Source organism: Panthera tigris, chromosome E2 (genome assembly GCF_018350195.1).
Source record: "Panthera tigris isolate Pti1 chromosome E2, P.tigris_Pti1_mat1.1, whole genome shotgun sequence".
In the NCBI taxonomy this organism is placed as follows: domain Eukaryota; kingdom Metazoa; phylum Chordata; class Mammalia; order Carnivora; family Felidae; genus Panthera; species Panthera tigris.
Genome location: NC_056674.1, coordinates 59,255,420 through 59,283,299, shown reverse-complemented (window position 1 = coordinate 59,283,299; position 27,880 = coordinate 59,255,420). Strand labels below are relative to the sequence as shown.

Sequence of the window (27,880 nt, the reverse complement as noted above, 5' to 3'; positions counted from 1 at the left end):
ATCTGCAGACAGTGACCGTTCTGCTTCTTCTTTTTCAATTTGGACGCCTGTTCTTTCTTCTTGCCCGACTGCTGCAGCCGGGACTTCCAGGACTGTGTCGAATACGGGCGGCGAGAGTGAGCGTCCCTGCCTTGTTCCTGATCTTAGAGGAAAAGCTCTCAGCTTTTCCCCACTGAGGATGATGCTAGCTGGGGGGGTTCTTGTATGTGGCCTTTATCATGTCGAGCTGTGTTCACTTTATACCCATCTCGTTGAGAGGTTTTTTTTTCTTTTTAATCATCGGTACATGTTGAATTTTAACAGATGCTCTTTCTGCATTTATTGAGATGACATATGATTTCATTTAGTTAATGTGATTGTTACCACATTGATTTGTGGATGTTGAACCATCTCTGCATCCCTGAAATAAATCCCACTTGATTGTGGTTAATGGTCCTTTTAATGTGTTGCTGAATGTGATTTGCTAGTATTTTGTGGAGGGTTTTTGCATCTTGGTTCGTCAGGGATGTTGGCCTGTAGTTTTCTCGTGGCCTCCTCGTCTAGATTTGGTATCAGGGTCATGCTGGCCTTGGGGAATGAGTTTGGACGTGTCCCCTCCTCTGATTTTGTTTTAATAACCAGAAGCTACCAGCAAGTGGCAGCGGTTACATCAGTTGCATTTATGCTAATCTTTCGGACAAGTCTGAGTCTGAGGACCGCCCGCTGCCTGAAACCCCTGTTCTGCAGCAGCAGACGTGATGGTTCCAGAGCAGCTTTATGGCCTTGCTGGTGGAGGGCCATCGCGGCTGCGCCCGGGACAGCCAGTTCCCAGCTCACGCTGTGCCGAGGAGAGCCGGATCTTTTGGGCCTCGTGTGCCAAGAGTTTCCCGCTGGGCCTGTTAAGTGGCCTTTCTGTTGGCGGATGAGAGTTAGCAGGCACGGACTAGTACGGGGCATTTTCCCGTTAGTGCTTAGCCGAGAGGTCCCTTCACCTCGGATTGTCTCACTCATTTCCATTTCGGAGGGTGGGGTGTCTCAGAGCCGGGAATGTTTTTCTGAACACAGCCGCACTGACCTCGGGGACCAGCGGTTGGAACAGCCTCTGAGCTGCCTCGTTTGGCTGAATACCAACGTTCTGACAGGCCTGAGTCCTGCCTCGTGGGGCCGGAGCAGCGGCGTTTCCTCCGTCATCCCGAATAGCGTAGTTCTCTCGTGTCGAGGCTCTCTACCCTCGAACTGAGGCCGTGGCCTGGTGCTCGTGACAGTAAAGCACCCGAAGCGTCTAGAATGGTCCGCTGGACTCTCGGGTCTCACGCCCGCTGCTGGGGCCACGCCAGTGTCTGTAACCTGATCCCGCCCACCTCTCCTGACCAGTGGCCACCGGCTGTTTGGAAATGCTTGGGGAGGGCTCTGTGAGCTGGGGGTCTTCCGGGTGAGAAGCCCCGAGGTCTGCTCAGTGCCCTGGGCCAGGACGTCTCGGCCCAGACCCTCCTTCTGCCCACACAGGGTCAGGGTGAGGGCCGCGTGGGAACGTGCGGCGAAGTGGGCGAGCCAGTGCCCGCTCCTTGTACGGCGGCCCTGGGCGTTAGTTAGAGGCTAACTCCGAACGTGGCTCCCCTCCTGGGGGGGCACCCTGGGCTCATTGAGGCTTTCAGGTCACCTCTGCTAGACTCCGTTCTGATGGCCCCACTGTTTTAAGTGCATAACATAAAACACAGACTTTACCTTTACGTTGTGAAATGGCTTGCCTGCTTAGAAGTTAGTGTGCTCGCTAACCTCAGTTAGCTAACCTCAGTTGGGCTGAGGGTGTTGGTCTCTTGTCTCTCTTGGACCATCTTGGGGGCCATCCCAGGCCCATGAGCCAGTGTTGTGTCAGCAGCAGCCACAAGGAGAACAATGATTTTTCTCACACGTGCAGAGCTTATACGAGGGTTCTGCCACTCCAGGCAGACAGCTGGGAGGCAGTGTTTTAATTTCAGAGAGCTGTAGCTGTCATTTTTTATTATTTATTTTTTTGAGAGAGAGAGAGAGAGAGAGAGAGAGAGAGAGTGTGTGTGTGTGTGTGTGTGGGTGGGTGGGTGGAAGGGGCAGAGGGAGGGAGAGAGAGAACCTCAAACAGGCCCCGTGCTCAGTATGGAGCCTGATGTACAGCTCGATCTCACCACCCTGATCATGACCTGAGCCGTAACAAGAATCCGACACTCAACCGACTGAGCCCCCCAGGTGCCCCCAGAGCTGCGGCTTTTAAAGGAAAAGAGGGAGGTCTCCTTTCAAAGTTGCTAAGAGTCTTGTGTGGTCTTTGAGTGGTCCAGGAGCTGTGTGGTTATAGACTGATTTGGAAAGAACAGACTGTTGCTTGCAGTCAAGTTGGGGACTAGGGGAGGGGGATACGAGAGGAGAGGGTCACGCTGAGTGGGCCCATTGACTTTATTCTCCCGTGTTTTATCATGAAAATTAAAAAGTCTACAAAAAGGATCATAGAGCAAACACCCGCTTGCCATCACCTGATTCTACAACCGTCTGTGATGCTTTATTATCTCACAGCTTTCCATCCACCCATCTCTCTATCATCCTGCTCGATTGATGCATTTCAGAGTAAGTGGCAGATGCTGTCATATTTCACCCCTGAACCCTTGAGTGTATACGTCAGTCTGCAGCTCATTTGTTGATGGTTCCTGGTCCTGCTGATTATTGCTTATGTGTTAAACACAAAACCTATCCGGGTGTGACCATAAATTAGCCAGACCGACTTTACTGTGCGTCTTGTAAACCGACTCAGAAGACTGCACACGGGATGAATGGCAGGTGTCTGGGAGACAGTAAAGGCTCATTTGGAAACCTGTGTTCACAGGCTGGGACCTCGGGTGACAGCGGGTAGCTGCCCGCCAGCTGTCTGCATACTTCAAAGGCCTGGGCTGCTTCTGGCCTCACTTTCCTCCTCCCTGCACTCCAGACACAGTGGAGACCTGAGAGCTGCCAGCCCGTCTCCAGGTCCCGCTGGCTCTGCTGGCTGGGTCTTGCTTCCCGCAGAATGGTGTGATCGTGCCGTCCAGCCCATCCCTGCCTCCCGCTGTGCATCAGCCTGGGTTCTCCAGACAAACAGAGCCATTCCTTTATGTGAAGAAATTTGTTGTAAGGAATTGGATCCCACAGTGAATGTAGGTTGAGAAGTCCCAAGGTCTGCCACCAGTGAGTCACCTGGGAGGCATGGTGGCCCTGGGACCAGCTCCCAGAGGAGCTGAGGGTGCAGTTGAAGTCTGAAGTCTGGCAGGCTCGAGACCTTGGAGGAGCCCATGTTTCCTTTCAGGTCCCAAGTTACAAAGACTGATGTCCCAGGTCACGGGGTCAGGCAGGTGTCCCCTCCTTGTGGAAAAGCCTTTCTTTCCAGGCTGTCCACTGATTGGATGAGGCCCACCCAGTTGGGGAGGGCGGTTGGTTTTACTCACTGTGCGGATTTAAATGCTAACCTTGTCTGGAAACACCCTCTCAGATGCACCTGCTGTAAATGTGTTGTCGTGGGTCACACGTGGGCACCTGTTGCCCAGACAGCGTGCAGTTGACTCTGGTGGGAATTTTAGCCTAACTGCTTTATGGACACGTCTCGCGTACAGATGCCAGCGTCCCCTCTGCCGTGTCCCCAGGAGGGAGGTGTCCCAGTCTTTGACTCCCCCGCTGATGGGAGGCTCCCCACTTTACAGGGGTGCTCCCTCTGTGTCTTTCAAGGCAGCAGTCACCGGCACTGATCACTTAGAGGCTAGGTTTTGGAATGGTCCGGTTGTCTGTTTTGTTAAGGGTTCGAAAGACATTTCATTCTTAGACTTCTCTAGAAACCTTTGCGAAGATCTGCTTGGGTCCACATTTGCGCACGAGGCTCTGTTAGTTACCAGCGTCAGGCGCTTCCTCCCGGGTGACTGGGAAGCGCAGCCTGGCCGGCTCTGGCGTGACCGCTCTCTCTCTTCCCGCAGTGCTCCACCGCTACAGACACATCCTGGGGCTGTGGCAGCCAGACATCGGGCCCTACGGAGGACTGCTGAACGTGGTGGTGAGTCCGAGCCCGCGACGCTGGGTCCTGGTGCGGGGGGGACTGAGGCCCTAGTGGTCTTCTCCCCGAGGCGCCGCCCGGTGGTCACAGGGAGCCCCCTTAGGTGACTTGCGATTTTGTAAATGACCAAAGGTTCTCACCGCGACCTTGGACTTCGTGGTGAGGAGCCACAGGGTGTCCTCCCTCCCTTGTCCTGGTCCCCGCCTGCGGACATCTCGGCCATTGTGTTCACGCCAGCAGGACACGCTAGTTTTGGGTTGCGCACTCACTTCTTGTCCTAAATCAGGGGCCCCTTGGAGCCGTAAACAGTCACCCTCTGACCCTGGCGGCCCCGTCTCTGTGCCCCGAGGCGTGCCCCAGCTGTGACTCGTCATGCGGACTTTTTATCGTTCCACTAATGCTCGCGAGTGCCTGTCCCATGAATAAGACGCAGTTCAGTGGCCAGGATGGCGGGCTGGGGTGCAGTGTCCTGGTGAGTCACCTGGGAGGCACGGTGGCCCTGGGACCAGGCGGGCCTGGTGCTGACCAGAAGCCTCAGTGGAGTCGGAAAGTGGGGTTCACCCACCATAGTAACACTGAGGTCAGGCCAGGGTCCTTGATGGATGGGAAAACCAGCGGTGGGCACTTTGGGGGAAACTGTATTTCCACAATCTGCGAGCCTCTCCCCACAAATCCTATATTCCTCGCTGTCTTAGCTTCCGGGGGCCAAATTACCAAACTACCACCAGTGGATTCTGTCACTCATCTGGAAGCCTGACGTCCTCAGTATTAACCAGGCTGAGACCAGGGTGTCGTGGGGTCGCCGCTCTCCCTCTGAAGGCTCTGGGGGAGGGTCCTCCCTGCCTCTTCCCAGCTGCGAGGCCCAGGTGTCCCTTGACTGTGGCTGCACCCCTGCAGCCTCTGCCCCCGACCCCACACCGCCTCTCCCCTCTGTGTGTCTCAGACCTAGTCTGCCTCCCTCTCTCGGGAATGCAGTGATTGCATTGAGGGCCCGGGTGAGCCCCAGCCATCTCTTCTTAAGATCTTCAACTTCACGTTTGTAAAATCCTCGTTTTGCAGTATAGGGTGGTGACGTTCATGGGTTCCGGGGACTTCTTTGGGGGCTACTGTTTAGCGGTCACGATTACAAGGAGGAAGAGGCCTTTACGGGGGGGAGATGTGGTCAACAGCACCCATCGCGGTGATCCCCGTTAGCTAACTGGCAGTGGGACTCTGACCTCAGGCCCCTCCTGGTTTCACTTGATGGACTTAGCCTCCCTTCTGTGGATCCTTGCCAAAAATACACAACCTGAATGTGATCATGGGCACCCCTTCACACAGACCCTCCTGGGGGCCAGGCCCCAGAAGAACTGCCTTCTGCCTGCCGAGTGCCCGGCTCACCGTAGGCAGGAAGGGATGATGAGCTGAGGCCTGTGCTCCTGGGGACAAAGGGGACCAGGGCCGGCAGAAGAGGACCAAAGGGGACAGCTTGTCCAGTGGGGGTGCGTGCAGGTGCTTGGTTGTGCCAGTAGCCTGATCCTGTCTCCTGAGAGCTTCTCCCCGCCAGACCGTAGCGTTTCTTGTTTCAGCCGCCTGGACTTCCTGATTCTGTCTGCCCGCCCTTTTTCCGTCTCCTGCAGGCCGGTTCTTTTCCCTGTGGAGGTGGACGCTGTCGCTCAATACTGAGGAGCTGGGTGATTCTCTTCCCTCACACGTGGTCAGGCAGGTCAGGCGGTCGGGGGGTCTCGTAGAGGCGTGCTTTACCTCTGTGTCTAAGTCCCGGTGCTGGGGCAGCCCCGTCCGTGCCCCGGGGGTTCCCGGAGGCCCCCATCTCTGCTGCTTGCAGCTGGGACATCTCGAGACCTGTCCGACCCGGGGGTTGTCCAGCGTGTGCCCAGCCTGTCCCGGGCTCGGTGTTCAGCCGGAGCGCGGGCCCCTCGGCGGATCCCGGGGGTCTTTTCTCCACACAGCTCCCTCCTTTCTGGGACTCTGACCCCCGTGCTCCAGCACGCCAGCCACCTCGAAGTCCGGTCTCTGTTTTCTCTGTTTGCCTGGGCCCCTCTCGGCTCTGGGGTCTGGCAGGTGCCTCTGGCAGGAATCCAGAGCGTGGCCAGGGGTTACAGCCCCTCGCTGCGTGTTGGCCGTGGTCGCATTTGTGTTCACAGCAGCCCCCGTTGCTCCACCGTGGCCAGGATGCAAGTCTGGCTTTGTTTCTTGTGCTTCTGGTGAGGTTTTTCCCTCTTCCTTGTCTTGTAGAATACACGAGGAGGCAAAGTTACTTTAAAGTCTGTGGCCTCCAGTTCACTTTACAGACTTTTTCCTCTGGATTTTCAGGCATGGCCTGGCGTTGCCCGCACCCGTGGCCGTGGCTGCTGCTCTCCCCAGGAGGGTCCCTGGCCTCTGGCCTGGGTTCATAGCCAGCAGGGCACTTGGCTCTGACCGGGTTGTCACCTGAGAGAGCCTAGGCACCTCCTCTCCGGGGCCTGTATTCCCAGCAGGGCACAGGTACCGCTGAAGCCTCTCCTGGCTGGTTGGCCTCTCAGCAGCCACCTTCTGCTTGACTTCTCCATCTCCCGGCCTCACGGGTTAGGATCCGGAAGGTGCCTCAAGGGCAGAGCTACGCACACTTTGGGATCCTGCCCTAGAGCCGTGGCTTCCGTGGCAGCCTTGGGGGCTCCACCACCCCACCGCCCTCTGCCAGGAGTAGTCAGGGGCCTGGGACCCAGGGGTGGGAGGCCCTGCCCCCTTCGGCTCACCTGTCCCTTCTTTTCAGGCCCTTGGTCCTTGTCTTGGGGCCCCTGGTGTCTTCAGGCAGCATTCGAACTGCCGTGTGTGCAGACTTCCCAGCTGGTGTCTGCAGGGGGGGCTGTTTGTTGTAAGCACCCTGGTCCTAAGCAGGCGGAAAGTCTTTTTATTTTTTTTTTAAAAATGTTTATTTACTTATTTAGTAAAAAAAATTTTTTTAGTGTTTATTTATTTGTGAGAGAGAGAGCCAGACAGACAGAATGCGAGTGGGTTAGGAGCAGAGAGAGAGGGAGACACAGAACCCGAAGCAGGCTCCAGGCTCCCAGCTGTCAGCACAGAGCCCGACGCGGGGCTCGAACTCGTGAACCGTGAAATCATGATCTGAGCTGAAGTCAGACACTTAACTGACTGAGCCACCAGGCGCCCCTAAATATTTATTTTTGAGAGAGAGGGAGAGACAACATGAATGGGGAAAGGCCAGAGGGAGAGGGAGACACAGAACCCGAAGCAGGCTCCAGGCTCCCAGCTGTCAGCACAGAGCCCGACGCGGGGCTCGAACTCACGAACCGTGAGATCATGACCTGAGCCGAAGTCGGACGCTCAGCCGACAGAGCCCCCCAAGGTGCCCCAGGAGGAAAGTCTTGTAGCTTCATTTTTACGTGCTGCTCCGTCGCTTGCCTGTCCTGTCTTGAATAGTAGCCGCTCAGTTCTAGTGCTTTACAGGCATCTGTATCGTGGGATGCGGCGCTTTGCTGGGTCTCCAGCGTGGCTGTCCTCCCTCCTCGGGCTCGCCATGTGCTCTTAGCAGAAGCCCCAGGGCTGGGGGTGTGCAGGTGCCTGACCCCCGTGTCACTGCCGCTGGTGCTCCAGTGTGAATGGAGTCTGGTGCCCTTTGGGGAGCGCCCGTGTTCTGATCTTGCTTGCCCCTCTGCTTGCACACGCTCTTGGTGAGTCCACGGGCCCGGCCACAAGCGCGTGGTAGTAACAGACGGCACATTGGGGCCCTGAGTAGCCTCGGCGTGGGCTCTTCAGAGCCTGGCTCAGCTGAGTCACCTGGGGGCTCCAAGAGCTCTGTCACTCTGTGGTTTGCTCCTCAGGTGGGGGTTGGACAGGGATAAATATTGCTTCATATTCTTTACGACGCAGTGGAAACATCCATTAAGAAACATGCTTTATATTTATGTTCAACATCACTGGGGAAAGCCTTGCATTTAGAACGTTCCTTCCAGGACAAGCCAGTCTGCTCCCCAGCGTGGGCAGACTGCTTTCCTTTCTTTAGGCGGGGAGGGTGATAATTGTTTTTCTTCCTGGCAGTGAGTAATAGAGTAAAAAAGAAATTGCAGCTTCTGAAAGGAGGGGGTAATTAGGGGGAGAATGGAGCCATGACAAAACAGTGTTGGCTTGCCCTTGTCAGACCAGTTTGCCACAGGAACGATGGGAGCGCACCCAAGCTCCTTGCCCGGGACACCCCTCCCCCGCCCCCAGTCCAGTCCCTGTCTGTCTGCCACCACTTTGCGTGCACCAAAGAGCCACGGCAGCGTCACACCCACAGTTATCATGCATGTTGCACGTCCACGGCATCTGTCTTCTCAGTTTGTTTCTGATTTTCAGGCATTTTATTTTTTTATTTTTAGCTTTTTAAAGTTTATTTTGAGAAAGAGTGCGTGTGCGTGAACGGGGGAGGAGCAGAGAGAGGGAGAGAGAGAATTCCAAGCAGGTCCTGTGCTGTCAGTGCAGAGCCTGATGGGGAGCTCGAACCCATGAACCGTGAGATCGTGACCTGAGCCGACACCAAGAGTCGGATGCCTAACCGACTGAGCCACCTGGGCGCCCCAAGATTTCATTCTTTTTTTACGGCTGAGTAGTATTCCACTGGGAACCCACTACGTCTTTATCCATTCATCTGTTGACGGACAGTTAGGCTGTTTCCATATCTTGGCTACTGTAGATAATGGTGCAGGTATGTGTTTATTTTCAGCCTCGTTGAGGTATAATTGACAAAGGTGTGGGCTACGTGAGGAATACATGTTGGTGATATTTGTGTTCTTTGTGCAAGGATTCCTGCCATCTAGTGACGAGTACGTCCTCCACTTCCCATTTCTATCCGTTCTTTTCTGAGTGAGAACACTTAAGTTCTACTCTTTTAGAAGATTTCAGTCACCATGTTTATGAAAAGTAACTACTTTTTAAACAACAAGCACTTGGTAGGTGGGCCATGCTTATCCTGATGCGCTGGATCCTGGTGCGCTGGACCGTATGTTCCCGGGCCCCAAGATTCTGGGCGGGGCTGCGGTGTGGGGGCGAGGGTGGTCCTCGAGGGCAGTGTGGGGTGGAGACCTTCTGCCTCAGCCCCTCAGCCTAAATCTCACGTGGACTTGTGCCCTTCCTCCTCGCCGCAGGTGGACGGCTTGTTCATCATTGGCTGGATGTACCTGCCTCCCCACGACCCTCATGTGGACGACCCCATGCGATTCAAGCCCTTGTTCAGGGTCCACCTGATGGAGAGAAAGTCTGCCACGGTGGAGTGCATGTATGGCCACAGAGGGCCCCACAATGGCCACATCCAGGTGAGCGCCCGGGGCTCCTTTACATACGGTAGCCGAGTGCAGGCGAGGGGCCGGGCTCCTCTGTCGCCCCCGGTCCCAGTGGCAGCGGGGGTGCGGTGCTGGCTGAGCTGGCCGTGGGGTTCCCAGCTGCAGGCCCGTGTGCACACAGAGCAGCAGGCAGGGGAGGAAGGGGGGGCTCGGCCCCGCCCCTGGGGTGCGTTCCCGACGTGATGGTGCTGTGATGTAGCCCCTCAGAGACTCACTCGCTGGGACCTGCCAGGGATTCTGTGTTCGGTCCGAACCGTCCTTTTTGCCATGATTCCTCACCGCTCCCAGGTTTCCTCTTTGAAAGAGTATCCGCTTGGAATAAAACACTCCGCTCTCTGATAATGGTTTGGCGAACCGCCACCCCAGTGAGCCCGTGTGAAACAGCAGCCCCTTAGCTGTGCTGTGACGTGTCGCCTTGGAAAAGCCTCCCAGATGCACTGTCCTCTGGGGAGGAGGTGCGCGTCCAGGCAGCCCTGAGCTCCCTTCTTGGGACCGGCCACGATTCGGCGGCCCTTGGGCTTCCGTCCGCGTGCGCGGGGTGTCCGTGCCGGAGAGGCTGATCGCGCTGCCCCGGCTGCCTGCCCGGCGTGCCGTGACTGACCCGTTCCCCTCTGCTTTGTCGTGAACCCTCAAGATTGTGAAGAAGGACGAGTTCTCCACCAAGTGCAACCAGACGGACCACCACAGGATGTCTGGCGGGAGGCAGGAGGTGAGCCTGAACCCCTCCGTTCGCGGGTTGACGTCGCCGGCGTGCCCCCTGTGAGAGGGTCGTCTCCCCTGCCCCGTCCGTCGGAAAGGGCACCGTGTGTGCGGGTGCACGGCCACGGGCTTTCGTTACCCGCCACCCCTGAGAACAGGCGGAGCGAAGAGAAGGAGTTTTCTCTGAGCGGCTCCCCTTTGCCCCTTTGGCCAGAGAGTCCAGGTGCTGTTGGAGATTCTTCTCGCGTGTGCGTGCGTGGGGAGACCAGACGGCTTTTCTGGAGCCTCTGTGTTCTCCCGGCAGACGGGCCTCGTGGCTGACGTTTCCACGTCGTGGCCACACAGAGGGGAGGCCTGTCTCCGAGCTTCGCTCGTGAGTTTCTTTGGACTTCCCTTTATTTGCGCAAGTAATTTCATACTGCCTTTGAGTTTCTGTGTTCTGAGGACCTATGTCACACTGCCATTTCAAAACATCCTAAGGAAAACTTGAATTTTTAAAGTGTCGGTTGCTCCCTGAACTGATGGTTATTGGTTGGGCCTGCATTTCTCGGTCGGGTTCTGAGTCCGGTCGCTTCCCTGTCAGCCAGAGAAGTGCCGGGAGATCGAACGTAAGCGCACACGTACGCGCGTCTTCGTGTAAAGAGTGCACGCACACGCTCACTGGAATCCCTTGAAGGCGGAGGAGGTCCCTGTTTCCTCAAACATGTGGCACGTGATGGAAATGCTCTATTCTTTCACAACAGTGTCACCGACGCTTGCACGTGCGTCGCGCGCACAACACGCACGTGTTGCTGTAGTTCACGTTTCCGCAGAAGACGTCCGCGTGTTTCCCGAGAGTAGACACTCCTCAGTTGTCGAGACCGTAAAGGGACCGTGCGGTGTGTTTCTGGAAGGACATATGCTGGGGTCGGGAAAAGTTCTTGGCCGCCGCCTTCTATGTGTGGGCTCGCCGATTGGGAAGTGGGACGGTATAACTTCGCTTGTAAAAGCAGTGACACCAGTCCTTTGTGGATGGGAACTAGGAACGAGTATGTGTGAGGCAGGAGTACGGCCTTGCTGGTCTCCTGGCTCTGGGGTCCTTTTGCGTTTCCCTTGCCGCGACCTCAGCCGAGGCTGAGGTGAGGGGCATGAGCCAGGGCTCCCCGCGGCTCCTTCTCTGAACGTCAGGAAACATCCTTGCTCCTTTTTCTGCTTGATGTTTCTAATTGACTCGTAGCAGCTTATCGTCTTGGGAAATGAATCCTTCAGGGTGCGAGTTGCAAGTCATTTCTTATTCATTATTTTGTCTTTTGGTTTGATTTATAGTGCGTTTTTCTCCAGGAGTTTTTTTAATGTTTATGTGTTTTTAACTTTTATGTAGTCAGAGGCAGCTCTCTTTCCCCCGCCCGGCCCATCCGAGAGGATGGGCAGACCGTCCCCCGTGCAGAGCAGAGGGCCGCGCCCTGTCCCCAGGCAGACCGTCCCGGGCAGAGCGGCGGGACCTCAAGGTCCCCAGTGAGCCAGCCTGGAGTTGCTGTGGTGGGAGAGCCTGCCGTCTGGCCCTGTGGTCACTTTGTCCATCTTGGGTGCTCTGCTGTCTGCTGCTTGTCTCTGTCTCCCCTCAGCTGTGTGGGGATGGGGTTCTCCTGTGGATTTCTGTGTCAGCCAGCGATGTCTTCACTTTCTCGTTCAGTCTTTCGGATCCAGAGGATGGCTCCAGGCTCCAGGGAGAGAGGACAGGCCGTGGCGGGGACATCGCCATGTGTCCTGATAGCTCTGAGCACTGAGGCGAAGGGCTGAGCCCCGGACTCTGGCTGCCCTGTGGTCTAATGGCTGACGGTCGTTTAAAAATCTGGGCCCTGGGGCGCTTGGGTAGCTCCGTCAGTTGAGCGTCGGCTTCGGCTCAGGTTATGATCTCACAGTTCGTGGGTTCGAGCCCCGCATCGGGCTCTGTGCTGACAGCTTGGAGCTTGGAGCCTGCTTCGGATTCTGTGTCTTCCTCTCTCTCTGCCCCTCCCCTGCTTGTGCTGTCTCTCTCTCTCTCTCTCTCTCTCTCTCTCTCTCTCAAAAATATTAAATAAACATATGAAAAATAAACTTCCGGGCCCAGAGGGCACTTCCCAGGGGATTGAGAGTTCCTGGCGGCCAAGAGGGCTAGCAGGGGATCATGGCAGCAAGTGCAGTTTTCCCCGGGGACGGGGGAGTCCTCACGCCCCCAGGGGCCGGCCTGGCACCCTGCTCTCCTTCGTTCTCTGTGGCACCACAAGAGCCCGTGAGGGATGCCGGGCGGCTCTGCTGTCTGAGAAGTGCTGACCCCAGGTGCCCCGTGGGTCTCTGGCTCATACGCTGCAGGTGCCCCGTGGGTCTCTGGCTCATACACCAAGTCTTGCTCACCAGCCCTTCCGCTTCTCCCACCCAGCTCCAGGCCTGGGGTTTCTGCCCGCCGTGTGCACCTCTGAATGCCAAGTTCAGACGCGAGTCAGGTCGCGATGCCCTCAGCCTGCTCCTCATGGCATGCCCCGGGGGACCTGTGCGTGCTCCACAAACCGCAGCCCCTCTCCTGTGTTCTGTGAGCAGGGCAGGCTCCTGGGCCCACGCAGACTTGCCTCCTCTGGCCTCCGTCACTAGATGACAGCCAGGCCCAGCTGCCGTCTTCCCTGCCCACCCTCTGCCTGTCCAGCCCCCAGCCTGAGGTTTCTGGAAATCGGGGCTGCGAGGAGGAGCAGAGATGGGGAAGAGAGGAGGGAGGCAGGATGGGCAGGCCCCACCCCTGAGATGCTGTGGGTGTCCGTCATCCCTCCCGACCAGGCCTCGCTCCTGGCGCTCTGTCGTGTGGAGAGGTTCTCGCGCTACATTCCTGAACGGGATGCAAGATGCTTTTGTTTTGCTTTTTTTTTTTTTTTTTTTGTCTTTTGTACTTTTTCACCTGAGCATTGAAATGTCACCTTCTGATCATCAAACACGAATTCATCGGAGCCCCACGCGGGGTCAGCCCCTGTGCTTGTCCTGTGTTATCCCTTCATGTTCTCCAAATTGTTTTTTATGTAATTACAATCTAACTCTATCTAATTTGGGTCTTTTTTTTTTTTTAAGCTGTTTAGCTGTTCCACAAATACTTCCCAGTCTCATTAGAATTGTTTACAAACTTCAGTTTGACCGCAGCATGCCATCTGTCACCTGAGGTCATTGACTCTATGAGAGTGATCCTCTCTCTTGCAGTCGGGCATGGGGTCTGTGCTCAGGTGTTTGTGTTTCCCCACTGCCCTCCTGACCACGTGCTCAAGTGACTTGCTCTCTGAGAGCCTCAGTCCTTACCTGTGAAATGGGGCCATGCAGTTACCCGCAGAACCCACATGAGTTGGAGGGCTGAGTAGGGCACAGCATGTGAAAGTCTTAGCACCAGGCCTGGCCACGGCCGCCTGGGAGAGACGCCAGGCTTCTTCCTGGAACTGAACTGCCTGAACTCTGTGCAAAAACCTTACCTGGTTTTTGGACCTTACAGTTGTGGGATTGCCAGGTAAAAGGCCCTGAAGATGGTCCAGATTCTTGTTATGTGTCGTCAGTTTGCTGGTTCATGTTCACAACCCACCAGGGCGGGTAAGCCCCCTGCTTCCTGTGCTCCTCCTGGCCTTGACGGTGGCCCTGGTGGAAGCAAGGCCAGGGAGCACGTGGACTTTGGATGAGGTCTGATTCTGCCACCTACTCCTGGTGACATAGGAAGGGTTTCCGAAGGCCCACACCTCTGTAGGATGGGGAAGATGCCAGCACCTGTCTCCTGGGCTGCTGTGAAGACGAACACGATGGTTATATGGCGCCAGCACGTGGTGAGCAAGCTCTGGGAAATATCGTCCTTGTCTTCTGTGTTCCGGGCTTCTATGTTTTCCTTGTACATGCACCTCTCATGAGATAATTGCATAATAAACATATTTCAAAGGCCTTTGTTCTGAGTAATTGGGCCTGGTTGCTATTTCTAATGACTCTGACCTTTTCATGCAAAGTAAATAAGATTACGACTCCTCACAAGCCATCTTCCGTGGTATTTAGTTCAAGTCTGATTATTCACCATGGTAACATCAAAGTCCTTGCTCATTTATACTTCAATTCCATTTTTATCTGTTGCTTATCGGTTTGAGTTTTTGAGGGCCTTTCCTCCATGAGTTCAGCCATTTGAGTGGAAGCTTTTGACTTTGGTAAAGTATAATTTGTCAAGTGTTTTTTTTTCCCCCATATTTATTTATATTTGAGAGTAAGAGAGAGAGCGAGACAGTGTGTGAGTGGGGGGAGGGGCAGAAAGAGGGGGACACAGACTCCTAAGCAGACTCAAGACTCTGAACTGTCAGCACAGAGCCTGACGTGGGGCTCAAACCCACAAGCTGTGAGATCTTGACCTGAGCCAGAGTTGGATGCCCAACCAACTGAGCCAACCAGGTGCCCCAGTTTTCTCTTTTTTTTAATGTTTATTTATTTTGAGAGAAGAGAAAACGAGTGGGGGAGGGGCAGAAAGAGGGGGACAGAGGGTTCGAAGCAGTCTCAGCACTGACAGCAGTGATCCTGGTGTGGGGCTTGAACTCACAAACTGTGAGATCATGAGCCGGAGTTGGACTCTTAAGTGACTGAGCCAACCAGGCGCCCTGGGACAGGCAGTGTTTATTAAGATACAGAAAAATAACCGTAAAAGAAAAACCTTCACAAGTTAGGGGCACCTGGGTGGCTCAGCCGGTTATGTGTCCAGCTTCAGCTCAGGTCATGATTTTGAGGTTCGTGTGTTCAAGCCCTGCTTCGGACTCTGCATTGAAGGCTCAGAGTCTGGAGCCTGCTTCAGATTCTGTATCTCCTCTCTCTCTCTGCCCCTCCCCCGCTTGTGTGCCCGTGTGCGCATGCTCTCTTTCACTCAAAAACAAACTTAAAAAAACAAAAAAAAAACATTGCCTATCCCTAAGTTACAAAGATTCTCGCTCTTTTCAGAAGCATGGTAGTTTCATGCTATGTTTGGGTCTGTGGCCTGGATCATCCAGAATTATTTCTTGTGTGTGGTGTGAGGCCGGGATCGTGGTTCCTTTTCTCCACATGGCTGTCCAGTTGTTTGAGCATCATTTGTGAAAGAGACTTGTTTTTTCCTATTGTGTGGCTTGGACATATTTGTCGAAAATCAGCTGACCAGCTAAATGGGTCTGTTTCCGGGCTCTCCGTTTCATTGCATCGATGTTTTTGTCAGTCCCGATGCTCCTACCACCATCTTGATCACTGTGGTTTTCTCTTTCAGTCATAATGTGAGCTGGTGGAGGTCCTCCAACTTTGTTGTTTTGAAAGATGGCTTTGGATGTTGTAGGTTCTTTTCATTTCCATATGAATTTCAGAATCGGCTTGTCATTTTCTACAGAAATCCTGGTGGGACTGTGACTGGCATGGCGCTGAGTCTACAGATGGATTCGGAGAGAATTGCTGGCTTGGTCTGAGTCCTCCCGGCTGTAGGCACCCCCGTCACGGAGGCTCATTCGCACCCTCTCAGTGCTCTGGTTGTCGGAGCAGGGGCCACACACGTGTTTCCTAACATGTGATCCCAGGTCTTGTGTTGTTTGAGGCTGCTGCGAATAGGATGTAAAAGTTCGTTTTCCAGTTTTGTGCTCCTGATATAGATACTTCCCGTTGATTTGTACATACTGAGCTTGTGGTTTAGTAGCCGTGTGCTTTAGTCACTGTGGCTCGAGGTTAGGCAGTGATGTGTTAAAGCAACTGACGGATTATAGCTTTTCTGTATTTTTTTGTTGTTGTTGTTAAATCTCTCTTGCTTCTGTTTGCAAAGCTAATTTTAGACGGTCATTAAAAATGCTACATTGAGTTCAGAACTCAGAGCTGGGGATTAGGTTAAATACACACCATGAAGTTATTAAGCACTAAATATCCTTCACATGGTTTGATTCCACAATGAATTACTGACTTTTGAGGACACATGTTTATAGAACCTCCCTTCTTGCAAATAAACTTTTTGAACGTATAAGGTAGCTATGAAGGCACCTCCATTCTCCTCTGGCCACACCTATCTCCTTCTTCATCGGCAGCTGGTGAAAGCAGCTCGAGCCAGTGTGACCAGCACGGGGTTTAGCGACAAGAGTCCTGCAGCCCAGAAGTCTGAGGACTAGGCTTGGATTAGACACCATATCCCATGGCGGCCACGGAAGCGAGGCTTATGTGGCTGCTGCCTGGGAGCTCCGGACGTGGGCTGTGGCCCCAGCCTTGCCTGAAGGGACCCCACGGTCCCTCTTGTTTCCTGAAGTTTGGGAAAGTGGGGGCCAGAGCCCTTTACTTTTCATTGGTGACTCACCCCCCAGGAGGGAGGCCAGGTCCCGGGAGACCACAGTATGGCAGCCGCTGTCTCTGGCCAGCCGAATCTCCATCCCGTCCACCCCAGTGGGACTGTGGTGCAGGCGTGCCCAAGCTGTAAGATGCTGCATGTGTCCGCTCAGTGCCACAGGGAATGGCCTTACGTGTGAGTCATGGTGGTGTTCATGACCGTGTTCTCTTGGAAGGAATTCCGCACGTGGCTGAGGGAAGAATGGGGGCGGACACTGGAGGACATTTTCCACGAGCACATGCAGGAGCTCATCCTGATGAAGTTTATCTACACTAGTCAGTACGAGTAAGTGCATCCTCCTCCGTGGGCATTGTGAGCGCAGCCCTGCTGTGTGGGTACTGGGTACAGTCCCTCTCTGTGGGTACTGAGCGCGGTCCCTCTCCGTGGGCACTGTGAGCGCAGCCTTGCTCTGTGGGTACTGGGTACAGTCCCTCTCTCTGGGTACTGAGTGCAGTCCCCTTCTGTGGGTACTGGGTACAGTCCCTCTTTGTGGGTACAGAGTGCAGTCCCCTTCTGTGGGTACTGAGCTCAGTCCCTCTCTGGGTACTGTGAGTGCAGCCCTGCTCTGTGGGTACTGAGCACAGTCCCTCTGTGGGTACTGAATGCAGTCCCCCTCTGTGGGTACTGAGCACAGTCCCTCTCCATGGGTACCGAGTGCACCCCTGCTCTGTGGGTAATGAGCACACTCTGTCCTTGTGCACACTGAGTGCAGCTCCCTTTGTGGGTACTGTGAGCCTAGTCCCCCTTCATGGTTACTGAGCGCAGCTCCCTCTGTGGGTGGTGTGAATACAGACCCTCTCTTGGTAGGTACTGTGAGCATAGTCTCTCCCGGAGTACTGTGAGTACAGTTTCTATCCTCCCCACCGTGCCTTACCTTGGTGTCTGTTTTCTGTCTGCTTTGTCGCCAGCATCCAGCAGCGGCGTGCTCTGACAAGCCTGGCCCGTGTGCCAAAGCCTCAGGGCGTTTCCCCACGTCTGCTGGGGGAGGCCTCCGCCTCTCTTAGCTGCTCTCCCTGGTCCCTGTCCCCGGGTCCCACGTAAACAAGCCCTGGTGCAGCGAACGCCCCCTCCGCAGTCTCGCGTCCCTGTGCCGGGATGACAGAGCAGGAGTGGCATCCCTTCCCCTCTGCAGAGAGCTCTACCCGCCACAGCTGCCCTGCGGTGCCCGGTAGAGCGTAAGCCCCGGTAGAATCCGATGAGGTGTGACGTGTGCCCTGCTTGTGTTTTGAGGGGGCGACGACTGTGGCTCAGTAACGCGGCGTGCCTCCTGCCCCCCACTGGCCCGGGAGGACCCTAACCGGGCTGTACTGGGCCGCCCTGCCCTGCCGGCCCTCCGTCACCAGGCAGGGAGGTGCGTGAGCTCTGTACTCTGCCTCCCCGTCCCCCCACCCGAGCTGCTCTCAAGCCACCTGTTCCCCCCACAGCAACTGCCTGACGTACCGCCGCATCTACCTCCCGCCCAGCCACCCGGACGACCTCATCAGACCCGGCCTCTTCAAAGGCACCTATGGCAGCCACGGCCTAGAGATCGTCATGCTCAGCTTCCACGGGAAGCGGGCCAGGGGCACGAAGATCACGGTGAGTCTGGCGCCACCCTGGCTACTCACAGTGGGCCCTGGAGCCGTGGCTTTGCCGGGGATGCAGATTGTCAGGCCTAGCCAGACCCACTGAAGCAGGATTTGCATTTCACAAGACCTCTAGGGGATTGGGAGCGTTTCTCAGGCGGCCTTACCCCATGGCACCCGGTCCTGGCCACACGCCAGAGTCCCTGGAGATGTTGAGAAAACACTGATGTCGGGCCCTAGAGATTCTCATCCATGGAGGGCGGCCTGGGTGCGTGGCTCCGGGAGTTCCCCAGGTGACGGTAGGGTGCTGCCACATCGGAGCCCCCTGCGTTACTACACGGGCTCCCACTGCCCGTCCTGACCTCAGCAGCTGGTGCACACAGTCGGAGGATTGTTGAGCTGAAGGTGGCGGGGGGCGGGTCTTAAACAAATCAGCCCTCTGTCCCTGCCTCATCGACACCGGTCACACCGTGCTCACCTGTCATTTGCATAGCCAGGGCGCCTTTCTGGCAGGTGCACCGAAGCGTCCCGGGGAGGAATGCCTCTTCCTAGTTCTCACAAAGCCTTCTTCTTGAACCCTGGTCGGCCAGGGCCCCCGTGCTCTGGGAAGGCTCCTTGTGAGCAGAGCGCAGCCCTGGGGTCCCGTGCGGAGCTGCAGGGCCCGGAGGAGCTCCTGGGTTCAGGCTCAGGAGCGTTTGCGTCCCGGGCAGACAGATCTGGGCTGGCGCTCAGGCCAGGAGGGTCTGTGCACTTCTCTAAGCCCCAGTTTTTTTTTTATCTTATCTTATTTTCTTCTGTTTAGAGAGGGAGATGGTCAGAGGCAGAGAAAGGAGACTCTTAAGCAGGCTCCACTCTGAGCACGGTGCCCCATGTGGGGCTTGATCTCACGACCGTGAGATTGTGACTCGAGCGGAAATCAAGAGATGCTTAACCAACTGAGCCACCCAGGTGCCCCATCTGAGCCCCAGTCTTAGCCCCTCCAGACTGGGAAGGTTTTTACACCTGGAGGTCTCAAGCACACATGAGCCACTGTGCCAGGGGCCTGTGCACCTCACAAGGTCACTCGGATGCTGTCAGGTCCGTGTTTTCAAAGACCCCTTCACAGATGGGTTGCCTGCCGTAGGCACTTAGTTTTTACGGGCATCTAAGACATTCTTACTTCATAAGGAGTTGCTGCTAAGTCCGTGGGAATGCTGGAGTGAGCTCCTTTGGCCAGAGGCGTGCTGTGCTCTGAGCTGGAAACCGTGCAGCGTGTCTGTGCCGGTCTCTGAGCCCCGCTGACGGCCGCCTGCTCGCTCCTCAGGGTGACCCCAACATCCCTGCTGGGCAGCAGACGGTGGAGATCGACCTCATGCACCGCATCCAGCTGCCCGACGTGGAGAGCCTCCGCAGCTTCAACGAGCTGTCCCGCATCGTCCTGGAGGTTCGGGAGCAGGTGCGCCAGGAGCAGCAGCAGCGGGAGGACGGGGCCGAGGATGGCGAGGGCCGCGCCCCGCAGAGCCCCCTCGAGCCCCAGCGGGGCCCCGCCCAGCCCAGCGTGGAGCTGCCTGCCGAGAAGGGCGGGGGGCCTGCGGACGGAGAGGCCGCGGCCGCGGCGGCGCCTGCACCCGAGCAGCCGGCCCAGTCCGGGCAGGGGCAGCCGTTCGTGTTGCCTGTGGGCGTGAGCTCGCGGAACGAGGACTACCCCCGCACCTGCAGGATGTGGTAAGGATGCCAGGGCGGCCGCGACAGGCCTTCCGGAGAGCCCCCCCGCCCAGCCAGCGTGGACGCGGGCTGTGGGGCCAGCGCAGGGCTCGCTGCATCGGGCGGGGAACCTCCGACGACTCTCTCTGGGTTCCAGCTCGGGCCCGAGTGGGCAGCGTCCTTCCCTGGGCTGCACGGCCACATCTCAGACTTCGGGCGCTTCTGACCTCTCACCCCTGGGGAGCCTCAAAGGGAGGGGGCTTATTAGAACCGCCGGGCGTGAGGCCTCCTCTCAGATGCCTGCCGTTGCACAGTCAGTCAGGGGAAGGGTAGACAGGTGAGTCTACCGGCGGTGGCGAAGTAGCCGGTGAGGAGGGGGCCCTCCCCGACCTGTGTCCCTAGAAGCCGGCTTGAGTTCACCTGGTGTCCTTGCCGGTGAGGCTTGTTGGGGGTCTCCCTCCGTCTCCTGATGAACATACTCCAGCGTCAGTCCTTCATTTCTTCCTGTGGGTTCCCTCCCAACTCAGAAAGCATGTGTAAAGGGCTGGTGGTGCACTGTCCTCCCCACAGAGGCTGGGAGGTCCCTGACGCAGGGCCGGCTTCCTGCTTCTTGACTCATGTTCTTAGGGTTTTGTCTCAGGCCTCTCCCTCCATCCGCCCCGGGCCCAGCCCTGGAGGACACATGAGGAGACCCTCGCTGCAGCCCTAACCTCCAGGGCTGCTGGAGCTGAGATGACCTAAAAGGACAGACTCGGGTCCTCAGTCACACTGGTCGCATCCCCAGCCGGCAGCCACGGGTGTGTCAGGCTCTGCAGGTCTAGAATGTTCCATCATTGCAGGAAGTTCTCCTGGACCGTCGCCCTAGGGGACGTGTTGAGGGAATGACCTGTCCCGTGGCATCATAGCCGCTTGGCTTCCACGTGTGTCCAGTTATGTGCAGAGGTCTGTTGCCTTGACCCCTGGGCCCTGTGACTGGCACTTCACATGCCCACTAGAGTGTGGGCAGGGCACTGAGCTCCCCGAGGAGGAATGAAGTGTCTGCATGGGCTGGGCGGCTAAATTGGCTCTGAGCGCCCAGTGCCCCACACCTGCAAGCGATTCTCCATGATGCCAGCCCGGTGTCTGCCACTCGACTGGGTCCTGACACTGTGCACCCAGGATGGTGTCAGACCCTGCGAGACTGCCCCGCCCCCTCAGCCGCCTGTTACCAGTCCAGTTCGTCTCCGTGCTTCCGACCAGCCAGCTGTAGGTCGGGGATTCCACGACCCCCTCCTCATGTTCAATGAATGTGCTGGGGTGGCTCACGGAAGTCAGGGAAACACTACATTCACCATCTTGCTGAAGGCGGTGACAAAGGACATAGGTGGACAGCCACATGACGAGATGCGTGGGACCCTGACCCGCCCTGGGACTGGGGTGGACATATTCCCCCACCTGGGAGCTCCCTGAACCCCATACTGTGGGTTGTTCTGGAGGTTTCCTCCCGTAGGCCTGGTCGGTCATTAGCTCCATTTGTAGCCCTCTCCCCTCTCTGGGGGATCACGGAGCAGCCGAGGATTCCAGGCTTCTGATCCACCTGCCATCCGGGAGCCACCTGAGTCACCTCCTAGTGTTCTTATCCCCTCGGAATTTACGTGGGTTTCAGGAGCCCGGCGCCAGGAACCTGAGCAGAGATCAGCGTGTGTTCTGTTGTCTCCCACTGGGAAAAATCAATTCCATTTCTTCACGCTGCTCAGTTGTCACCAAAGGGGCTGAATTTGGGTTTTCCTGGAGGAGACATGCAAATCGCGTTCCGGTAGGATTTCGACTGATGTGAATTTATCAAAGGTCGTGAAATAGGGCTCTGCTGTCCTTAGGAAATGGAAAACTCGTAGTGTTTTGTGCCTCAGCCGTGGCTCCCCAGGGCGCTCTGAGGCCAGCCCTGCGGTGGACACGCAGGACCTGCGGAATATTGGGCTCTGTGACCTGGGAGGGGCGTGCTGCGGTCCCTCCTGTTCGGTTCTTGTGTCTGCGAGGCCTTGCCGCCGCACCAATTCAGGACCTGGCCTCCCTGTGGCCTCTGGTGCTGCTTTCCCATGTGAGGTTTTCCCCAAACACCCTCCTGTGCACACCCTCAGGCACAGGCCTGCTCTCCTCTCCCGCCCAGGGGAGCCTTGGTGTGGTGGGTGGAGGTGGGGGTCCCAGGAGATGGGCCCAGCCCCCATCCCTATTAGCTATCTGTAGGAGCCCCAAATTCTTGGCAAGAAAGACATAAGCGTAGCTTAGTCTGACCCTGGTCTTGAAACTTGAAACTTGGCCTTATGGAAATCTGGAAGTTCTGCCTGCTGGGTTCGTGACAGTAAGTCTTTATTGTATTTGAATCGTTGATGTGCTAACATAAGCATCCCTGGAATTAAGGCTGGTTACCTGGGCCAGCTTTGTGAAGGTGTCCTTTGGGACAGCGGTACGTGGTTGGGGCTGCTGGAGACCCTCTTCCTTTAGCCGGGTGAGCCCAACCGTCGGCCCGTGGTTTGGTGCATTGGGCAGTTAGGGTTGCTAGGTGGTCTGGGCAAGACGGGCTCTCGTGGGCCTTGAGGCCTGCGGCTTCCTGCTGGCGGGAAGAGGGGCTGGCAGGGGCGCGGGGGGCGGGCGTTGCGGACAGGATAGGACTGGGGCCCGGTGCACTCCTTCTGGGTCCCTCTCATTCCCTCCCCATGCACTTTTCCTCTTGTCTTTGTTCAGTTTTTACGGCACGGGCCTCATCGCCGGCCACGGCTTCACCAGCCCTGAACGCACTCCTGGAGTCTTTATCCTGTTCGACGAGGACCGCTTCGGGTTCATCTGGCTGGAGCTGAAATCCTTCAGCCTGTACAGCAGGGTGCGGGCCACCTTCCGGAACGCAGAGGCGCCGTCCCCACAGGCTTTCGAGGAGATGCTGAAGAACATCCAGTCCCTGACCTCCTGACGGGCCACTTCCTGTGGGGCGGCTCCCGGGGCCCCGGACCCTGCCGCCCGGGACAGGAAGCAGCATGCACTTTGGAGATTTGGCCTTCTGACCAGAACACCCACCTCGTAGGAGTCTCGGCCCAGCCACCCCAAAACTCTGTACAGAGTGTGCGACGTATGCCCGTGTCCTCGTCAGTAGCTCATGGGAAGGCTGACTGAGCTTGTCTCACAGAAAGAATGGCCCAGGACAGAACTGATGGAGAGGGCTGGCTGCACAGTTTTGTGAACAACTCAGCTGGAGAAACTGGGTTTGTCCTTGGCCTGCTGAACGTTTTTTGGGTCAGGCAGAGCGACCCTGGGGGCTAACGATCGGGATCATGCGTGAGGCGAGTGACCGTGGCTGCGGTCTGGCAAGGGTCTGGGGCGAGGGCCTCTGTGAGGTGAGCGTTCTACAGCCTGGGTGGGGCACTGTGTGCAGTGAGGGAGCTCCAGGGGGTCGGGTGTATCAGGCCAGGACCCTGGACTGAATTCCTGTGTCTTTACTAACCTGCTTGGATTTTGGACAGAAGCATTTCACCTCTGATTGGCTTGTGAATCAGCACAGTGGGGTTAGTGATACGGGTCAGTAGGAAACGTCATGGCGGGCCTTTGGGCAGCTTGGAGGCCCTGGCCTCTCTCCAGCTTTAGAATCAAGACCTTTGCTGCAGCCAATTCGAGGCAGGGCATTTGTTTGCACACCCCCCCATCCACCTCCTGCACATGCTCTGGTGTCAGAACCCTGAGCTGAGCCACTTGTCCCAGAACCTTCTTCAGAATTCTGCAGGGCCACATCTGAACCAGCCCTGCCTTTTCCCATTTGCTTAGTATACACAGGTGCTGTTCTCGGAAGTGTTAAAGCAGCAGAGTGGTTGCACAAGATGACTTTGGAGCCCCTTTGTGGGTAACAGGGCAGCTTTCTAGGAAAGTCACCCATACATGTGGAATGCACTTTGGAGACCAGGGCATCTCGGGATCCTCCAGTGTGGAGACCCTGAGCACGGACGCTTCTGCCGGTGGTGTGCCCGTGTCCCATGGACACCTGCGTTTGGGGACCCACTGTTGTAAGGTCTCTGCTGATCTTAGTGTCTCCTGAAGAACAGAGCCCTGAATGCACGTAGACCCCCAAGAGTTAGCTCCTCCCCTTCCATGGCAGGCGCTCCACCGGGGCGGGGGGCAGACTTCGTCCCCCTGTCTGTGGCTCGTCCCTGCTGGGTGGACTGTGCTGAGCCCTTGTGCTGGGGGCAAGGGACCCCAGGGAAGGGGGCAGCTTTGTGGTGCCTTCATGTAGAGACCAACCCGAGATGTCCCATGAAACATGTCCTGTTCTCCTGACGAATTTCTCCCTGACTGGCCTTGTGTTTTTTTTTTTTTTTTTTTTAAATAAAAATCCCTATTGCTGTAGCTTCAGTACATTTGGCAACTTTGAACTTCCTTTGCTTCCCAGAATCATAGAATTGATAAGCTCTGGGGCACGGCCCCTAAAAGGCAGACTTTCTAGGAGGTTCTGTCCAGACTCTGACGCAGGAAGGAGGCAAGTGGAGAAGGCGGGGGAGGGGTCCCTCCTGGCCGGCTGTCGGAGATGCCGAGCTCGCCCCTCACATGCTTCTGGTAGGACCTGGAGTCAGGCTGAGGCGTGGTCTGTGTTCGTGTCTTCCGCAGGACCAAGCAAGCCTCCAAGCGTTCCCATCCCTGCCCCTTGTGGCTGCTCCCGCATGGCAGTAACTACGTCCGCGAAGCCTCGGGCAGAACGGGGCAAGGCCCGCTGGGTGTGTGGCCGCTGTGTGTCCCACTTTGCCCGAGCCTGGGGCTCGCTGGGAGGCTCATTCTGAGGCTTTTCCACCTGGGCCTCCCCTCGTCCTTGAAACCCATTTGGATCGAAGATGAACCTTTCTGATGAAAAACCAGTCTCGAACCCAGACTGTGGGACCTGCCTCTGGAGCGTGGGCCTTTTTACGTGGTTTCCACTGGCAGTGGCTGTTGGCTGCATTCGCATCGTCCCGTCTCTGGTGTCCGACGGGGGCCTGTGGGGCCAAAGGGTGGGCAGCGGCCTGGGTAATGCCAGGCGGGGTCCGTGGCGGTGGACGGTGAGAGTGTGTCACCTGCGCAGCCGGGAGCCCAGAGTACGTGTTGTTTCCCACTTGGCGTATCCGTGGCCGGTTCTGGTTTCCAGTTTGTAGGTGAGTGTGCAGGGTCCGTGCAAACCAGTCCCAGCAGGCGCCCCTTCCGGCAGAGTGCGCACCCCACTCGTCAGGGCGGCTTCCAGCCCGTTAATTTGTTGCAGGTGAGGATTCAACAAGGCTGAAGTTGTGGTTGGAAGCCTAAAGGCAGCTGGGGTTTTGATAAAGCAGGTCCCCAAAAGGAACCCGAATGGCCCAATTCAGGGGCTGTCTACGCCCTTGTGGAGCTTGACTGGGGGAAGGTGGCAGGTGGATCCGGGTTGGTCTTTGGACGTTTTCCCCCGGTTGATGTCACCTTCACTCGCCACCGAGCTGCCGTGACACCGGGGACGTCTGTTGTGCTTTATGGCGGCAGGAGCCTCAGGTGTGTCTGTGCACGCCTGGGCATGTGCTGTTCTGGACTTGACCCGGAAGCACGTGATTGGAGGTTTCAGATGTGAGTCCTTGGATTCCTCTGTGTTGGGGCTGAAGGCTCCCTGCATAAGGCTGCTGCAAAGGCCTTGATTTCCTGCCTGTGCGAATCGGGCCTGACGGCCTCTCTGGTTACGCTGGCCCGCCCAGCTTAGACCTGCAGTGGCTGCTGCTGGGGAGCAGGTTTGGAGGCCTTGTGTGGCGGGAGTTCCAGAATCCTCCCTCCCACGGTCCAGACGGGGCCTCGCTTCCTGGCCTCACCCCTCGGTCCCTCTGTCTGGGCAGCTGGCTCCCTGTGGCTGTTGCTCAGGGTCACAGCCACCCGCCGCTCCCTCCTTCCCTCCCTCCCCTCTTGTCCTGATCCAGGCGGCTTGGGTGGGTGCCTGTACCCCTGGCCTTCCTTCTGGCCAAGGCGGAGGGCGGGAGGGCTGCCACGGTGGCCTACGGTTAGGAGCAGGCCGGGCCTGCGTTCCCACTTCATGTGGAACAGACTTCGAGCCGGAGCCGCCATGGCAGACTTCCTCCTTCCCTGAGAACCTGGCGTGGTTTACTGCTGGGGCCCAGTCGGGCAAGGCCCCTCTGTCAGCCAGCTGATCCTCTGTGCTCGACGGCTGCCATGTTCGGGGCTGGATTTCTATCTGTGGGCTGTCTGGGTGTCTCGCCCTGCTGAGGTGTGGTCACCTTGTCGTGCTCGTGAGCGGTGATGCAGAAGAACCTGTCCAGTCCCTTTACTTGGCCAACTCAGTCACCGGATTCCTGGGATTTCTGAGCCCCTCGTGCCCACGGTGTCTGCTGTGTTGAGGACGAGCGCCCCGTGTAGACTCAGTGCTTTGAGGAGGCTGTCCTGCAGTGTGAGAACCTTTCACCCCGTCTTCTGCCTTCGTGCTCCAAGTGCTAGGAATGCTTATGGGAATGTTCTCGTGCAGCCCTCCCTGGCTTGAGGCTAGCGTGCCCCAGTCCGTGGCCAATCCCAGTGCTAACATACGCTGACGTCCCTGTCTTTATGTTTGGGAGATCCGGAATGTCACCTGGCTACACGTTCTCAGAAGCGTTGAGTGAGTAGAGAAAGCCATGACGCTGTTGGTTTGCCCGAAGCTGTGCACAGGGACGAGACAGTGCCAAAGTACCGAGTGCTCGGTGGCGTGGGCGACCAGCGGCAGCACCGAGGCTTGGTCCTTTGTGTGCTCACAGGGAGACCAACCAAACCTAGGAAGGGCTCCGAACCCGTGCTTTTTTAGTCTGATTTTACTTTTGGTTGTTATTTGAGATCACATAGCCTACTTGGAGAAGAAGCACATTTATGCTGCTTGGTCTTGAAGTCCCACGCCCTGACAGCCACAGGTGAGGTGTGGGGAGTCGCTGTCCCCCCCCAGGCATCTGCTCTGGTGTAGGGTGGGCTGGAGCAGGGGCCATGCAGGGCCACGCCCCGAGGAGCCACTGCCGTGAGCCTGCGCCCAGCGTTGTCACCGGATGGGACCTTGTGGGGCTGTTTCTCCATAAACCAGTTTTTGAAACCTTGTTGTGTGCTTTGTAATTGTTTCTTTTGGGATGTGATCCAGAGCCATAAACAATATGAGGTGGGGGGCTGATAGCCAAAGGAGGGGGCTGGATCCTGGCGGGGTTGGGGGGCCCTCTGGGAGCCTCTCACATCAGGACTTGACTGAGTTTTGGTTTCTCTGTCGTGGAATGAAGCGGTAAGTGATCCCTTGGAACCCAGACCACGGTAGGTCTCTGGATCCCTCCTGACCTTGGCTTGATATGTGGCCCCATCCCCGAGCGGTGGCCTAGAAGGAGTGGGGGCCACTGTGGGATTTTCTTAGACTAAATTCAAAAAGAGTTTGCTTTTTCTGAGAACAGGATAAGATTGGCTGAATAGAAGAGGGCTGGGGCTGTGCTCTGTGGTGGGCACACAGCTGAGGATCTCCTTTTCGGGTTTGTTTTTTTCTGTTTGTGAAAGTTATCTTGTGAACAGTGCAAGAATTTAATACAGGAAGTACAAGAACCTTCTGTTCCCACTCGGGCAGGAGCACTCCCCTCCTCTATCTGGGCACTGGCTTAGGCCCACTGGTCCCCTGGAGGAGGGCTGGCTGGTCCTTCCCCCGCAGGAGGCTGTGGCTGGCAGGGCCCTGGCCAAGCACCGTGTGTGTGTCATGTATTTCCCTGTGCTCCCTCCTGGGGCCCTCTGTAGCCTGGCCTCTGCTGGGGGATTTAGGGTGGCTGCATGCATGTGTGACACCAGCCAGCATGACTTGAAAATCCATGAGTGCTGGAAGGCTGTCTTCCCAGCACCTGGTTTTTGGAAACAGGGCTGCAGGGGCCAGATGCTCTGCACACGTGGAGGGCAGCACCTGCAGCCCCTTCCTCCACCCATAGGCCCTTGTGTGGATGTCCAGCTCTGGGAGGAACAGGTGTTTCTTGGGCAGCAGAACCAGAGGGAAGGAGGTAGTGGACTGCCCTCATATGTTGGGGGGCCCTAGAGGGAGGTCTCAGAAGCAGACCCAGCCTTCCCTTCCCAGATGGTCTCCAGATGGTCTCGCTGTCCTGCAGTGACCCAGCCACAGACCCAAGATCTTTATGGGGACCAGTCCCACTGCTGGCTCAGCACCTCCTGACTCCTAGGGCTGCTCTGTCCCCAAGCCCTAGCTGCTTGTTTGGAGCTGGCTGGGTGCTCGGTCTCCCATGTGTGGGGGCACGGGGTTCTGTGCTGGGGC

At 56.9% G+C, this 27,880-nt stretch overlaps 1 protein-coding gene across 5 annotated transcripts in view; it reads left to right on the top strand.

Moving 5' to 3' along the window:
- Positions 1–26,687, top strand: part of FBXO31 (F-box protein 31) — a 51,427-nt gene extending 24,740 nt beyond the window's left edge. For all 5 annotated transcript variants that reach the window (XM_042968057.1, XM_042968056.1, XM_042968055.1 and 2 more), the window contains 7 exons: positions 3,945–4,021; positions 9,145–9,312; positions 9,974–10,048; positions 16,545–16,654; positions 17,794–17,947; positions 19,238–19,638; positions 22,339–26,687. In XM_042968057.1, the coding sequence (XP_042823991.1) occupies positions 3,945–4,021; positions 9,145–9,312; positions 9,974–10,048; positions 16,545–16,654; positions 17,794–17,947; positions 19,238–19,638; positions 22,339–22,561 (1,208 nt within the window). In that variant the 3' untranslated portion in view covers positions 22,562–26,687. The remainder of the gene's footprint in view (positions 1–3,944; positions 4,022–9,144; positions 9,313–9,973; positions 10,049–16,544; positions 16,655–17,793; positions 17,948–19,237; positions 19,639–22,338) is intronic.
- The last annotated feature ends 1,193 nt before the right edge of the window (positions 26,688–27,880 follow it).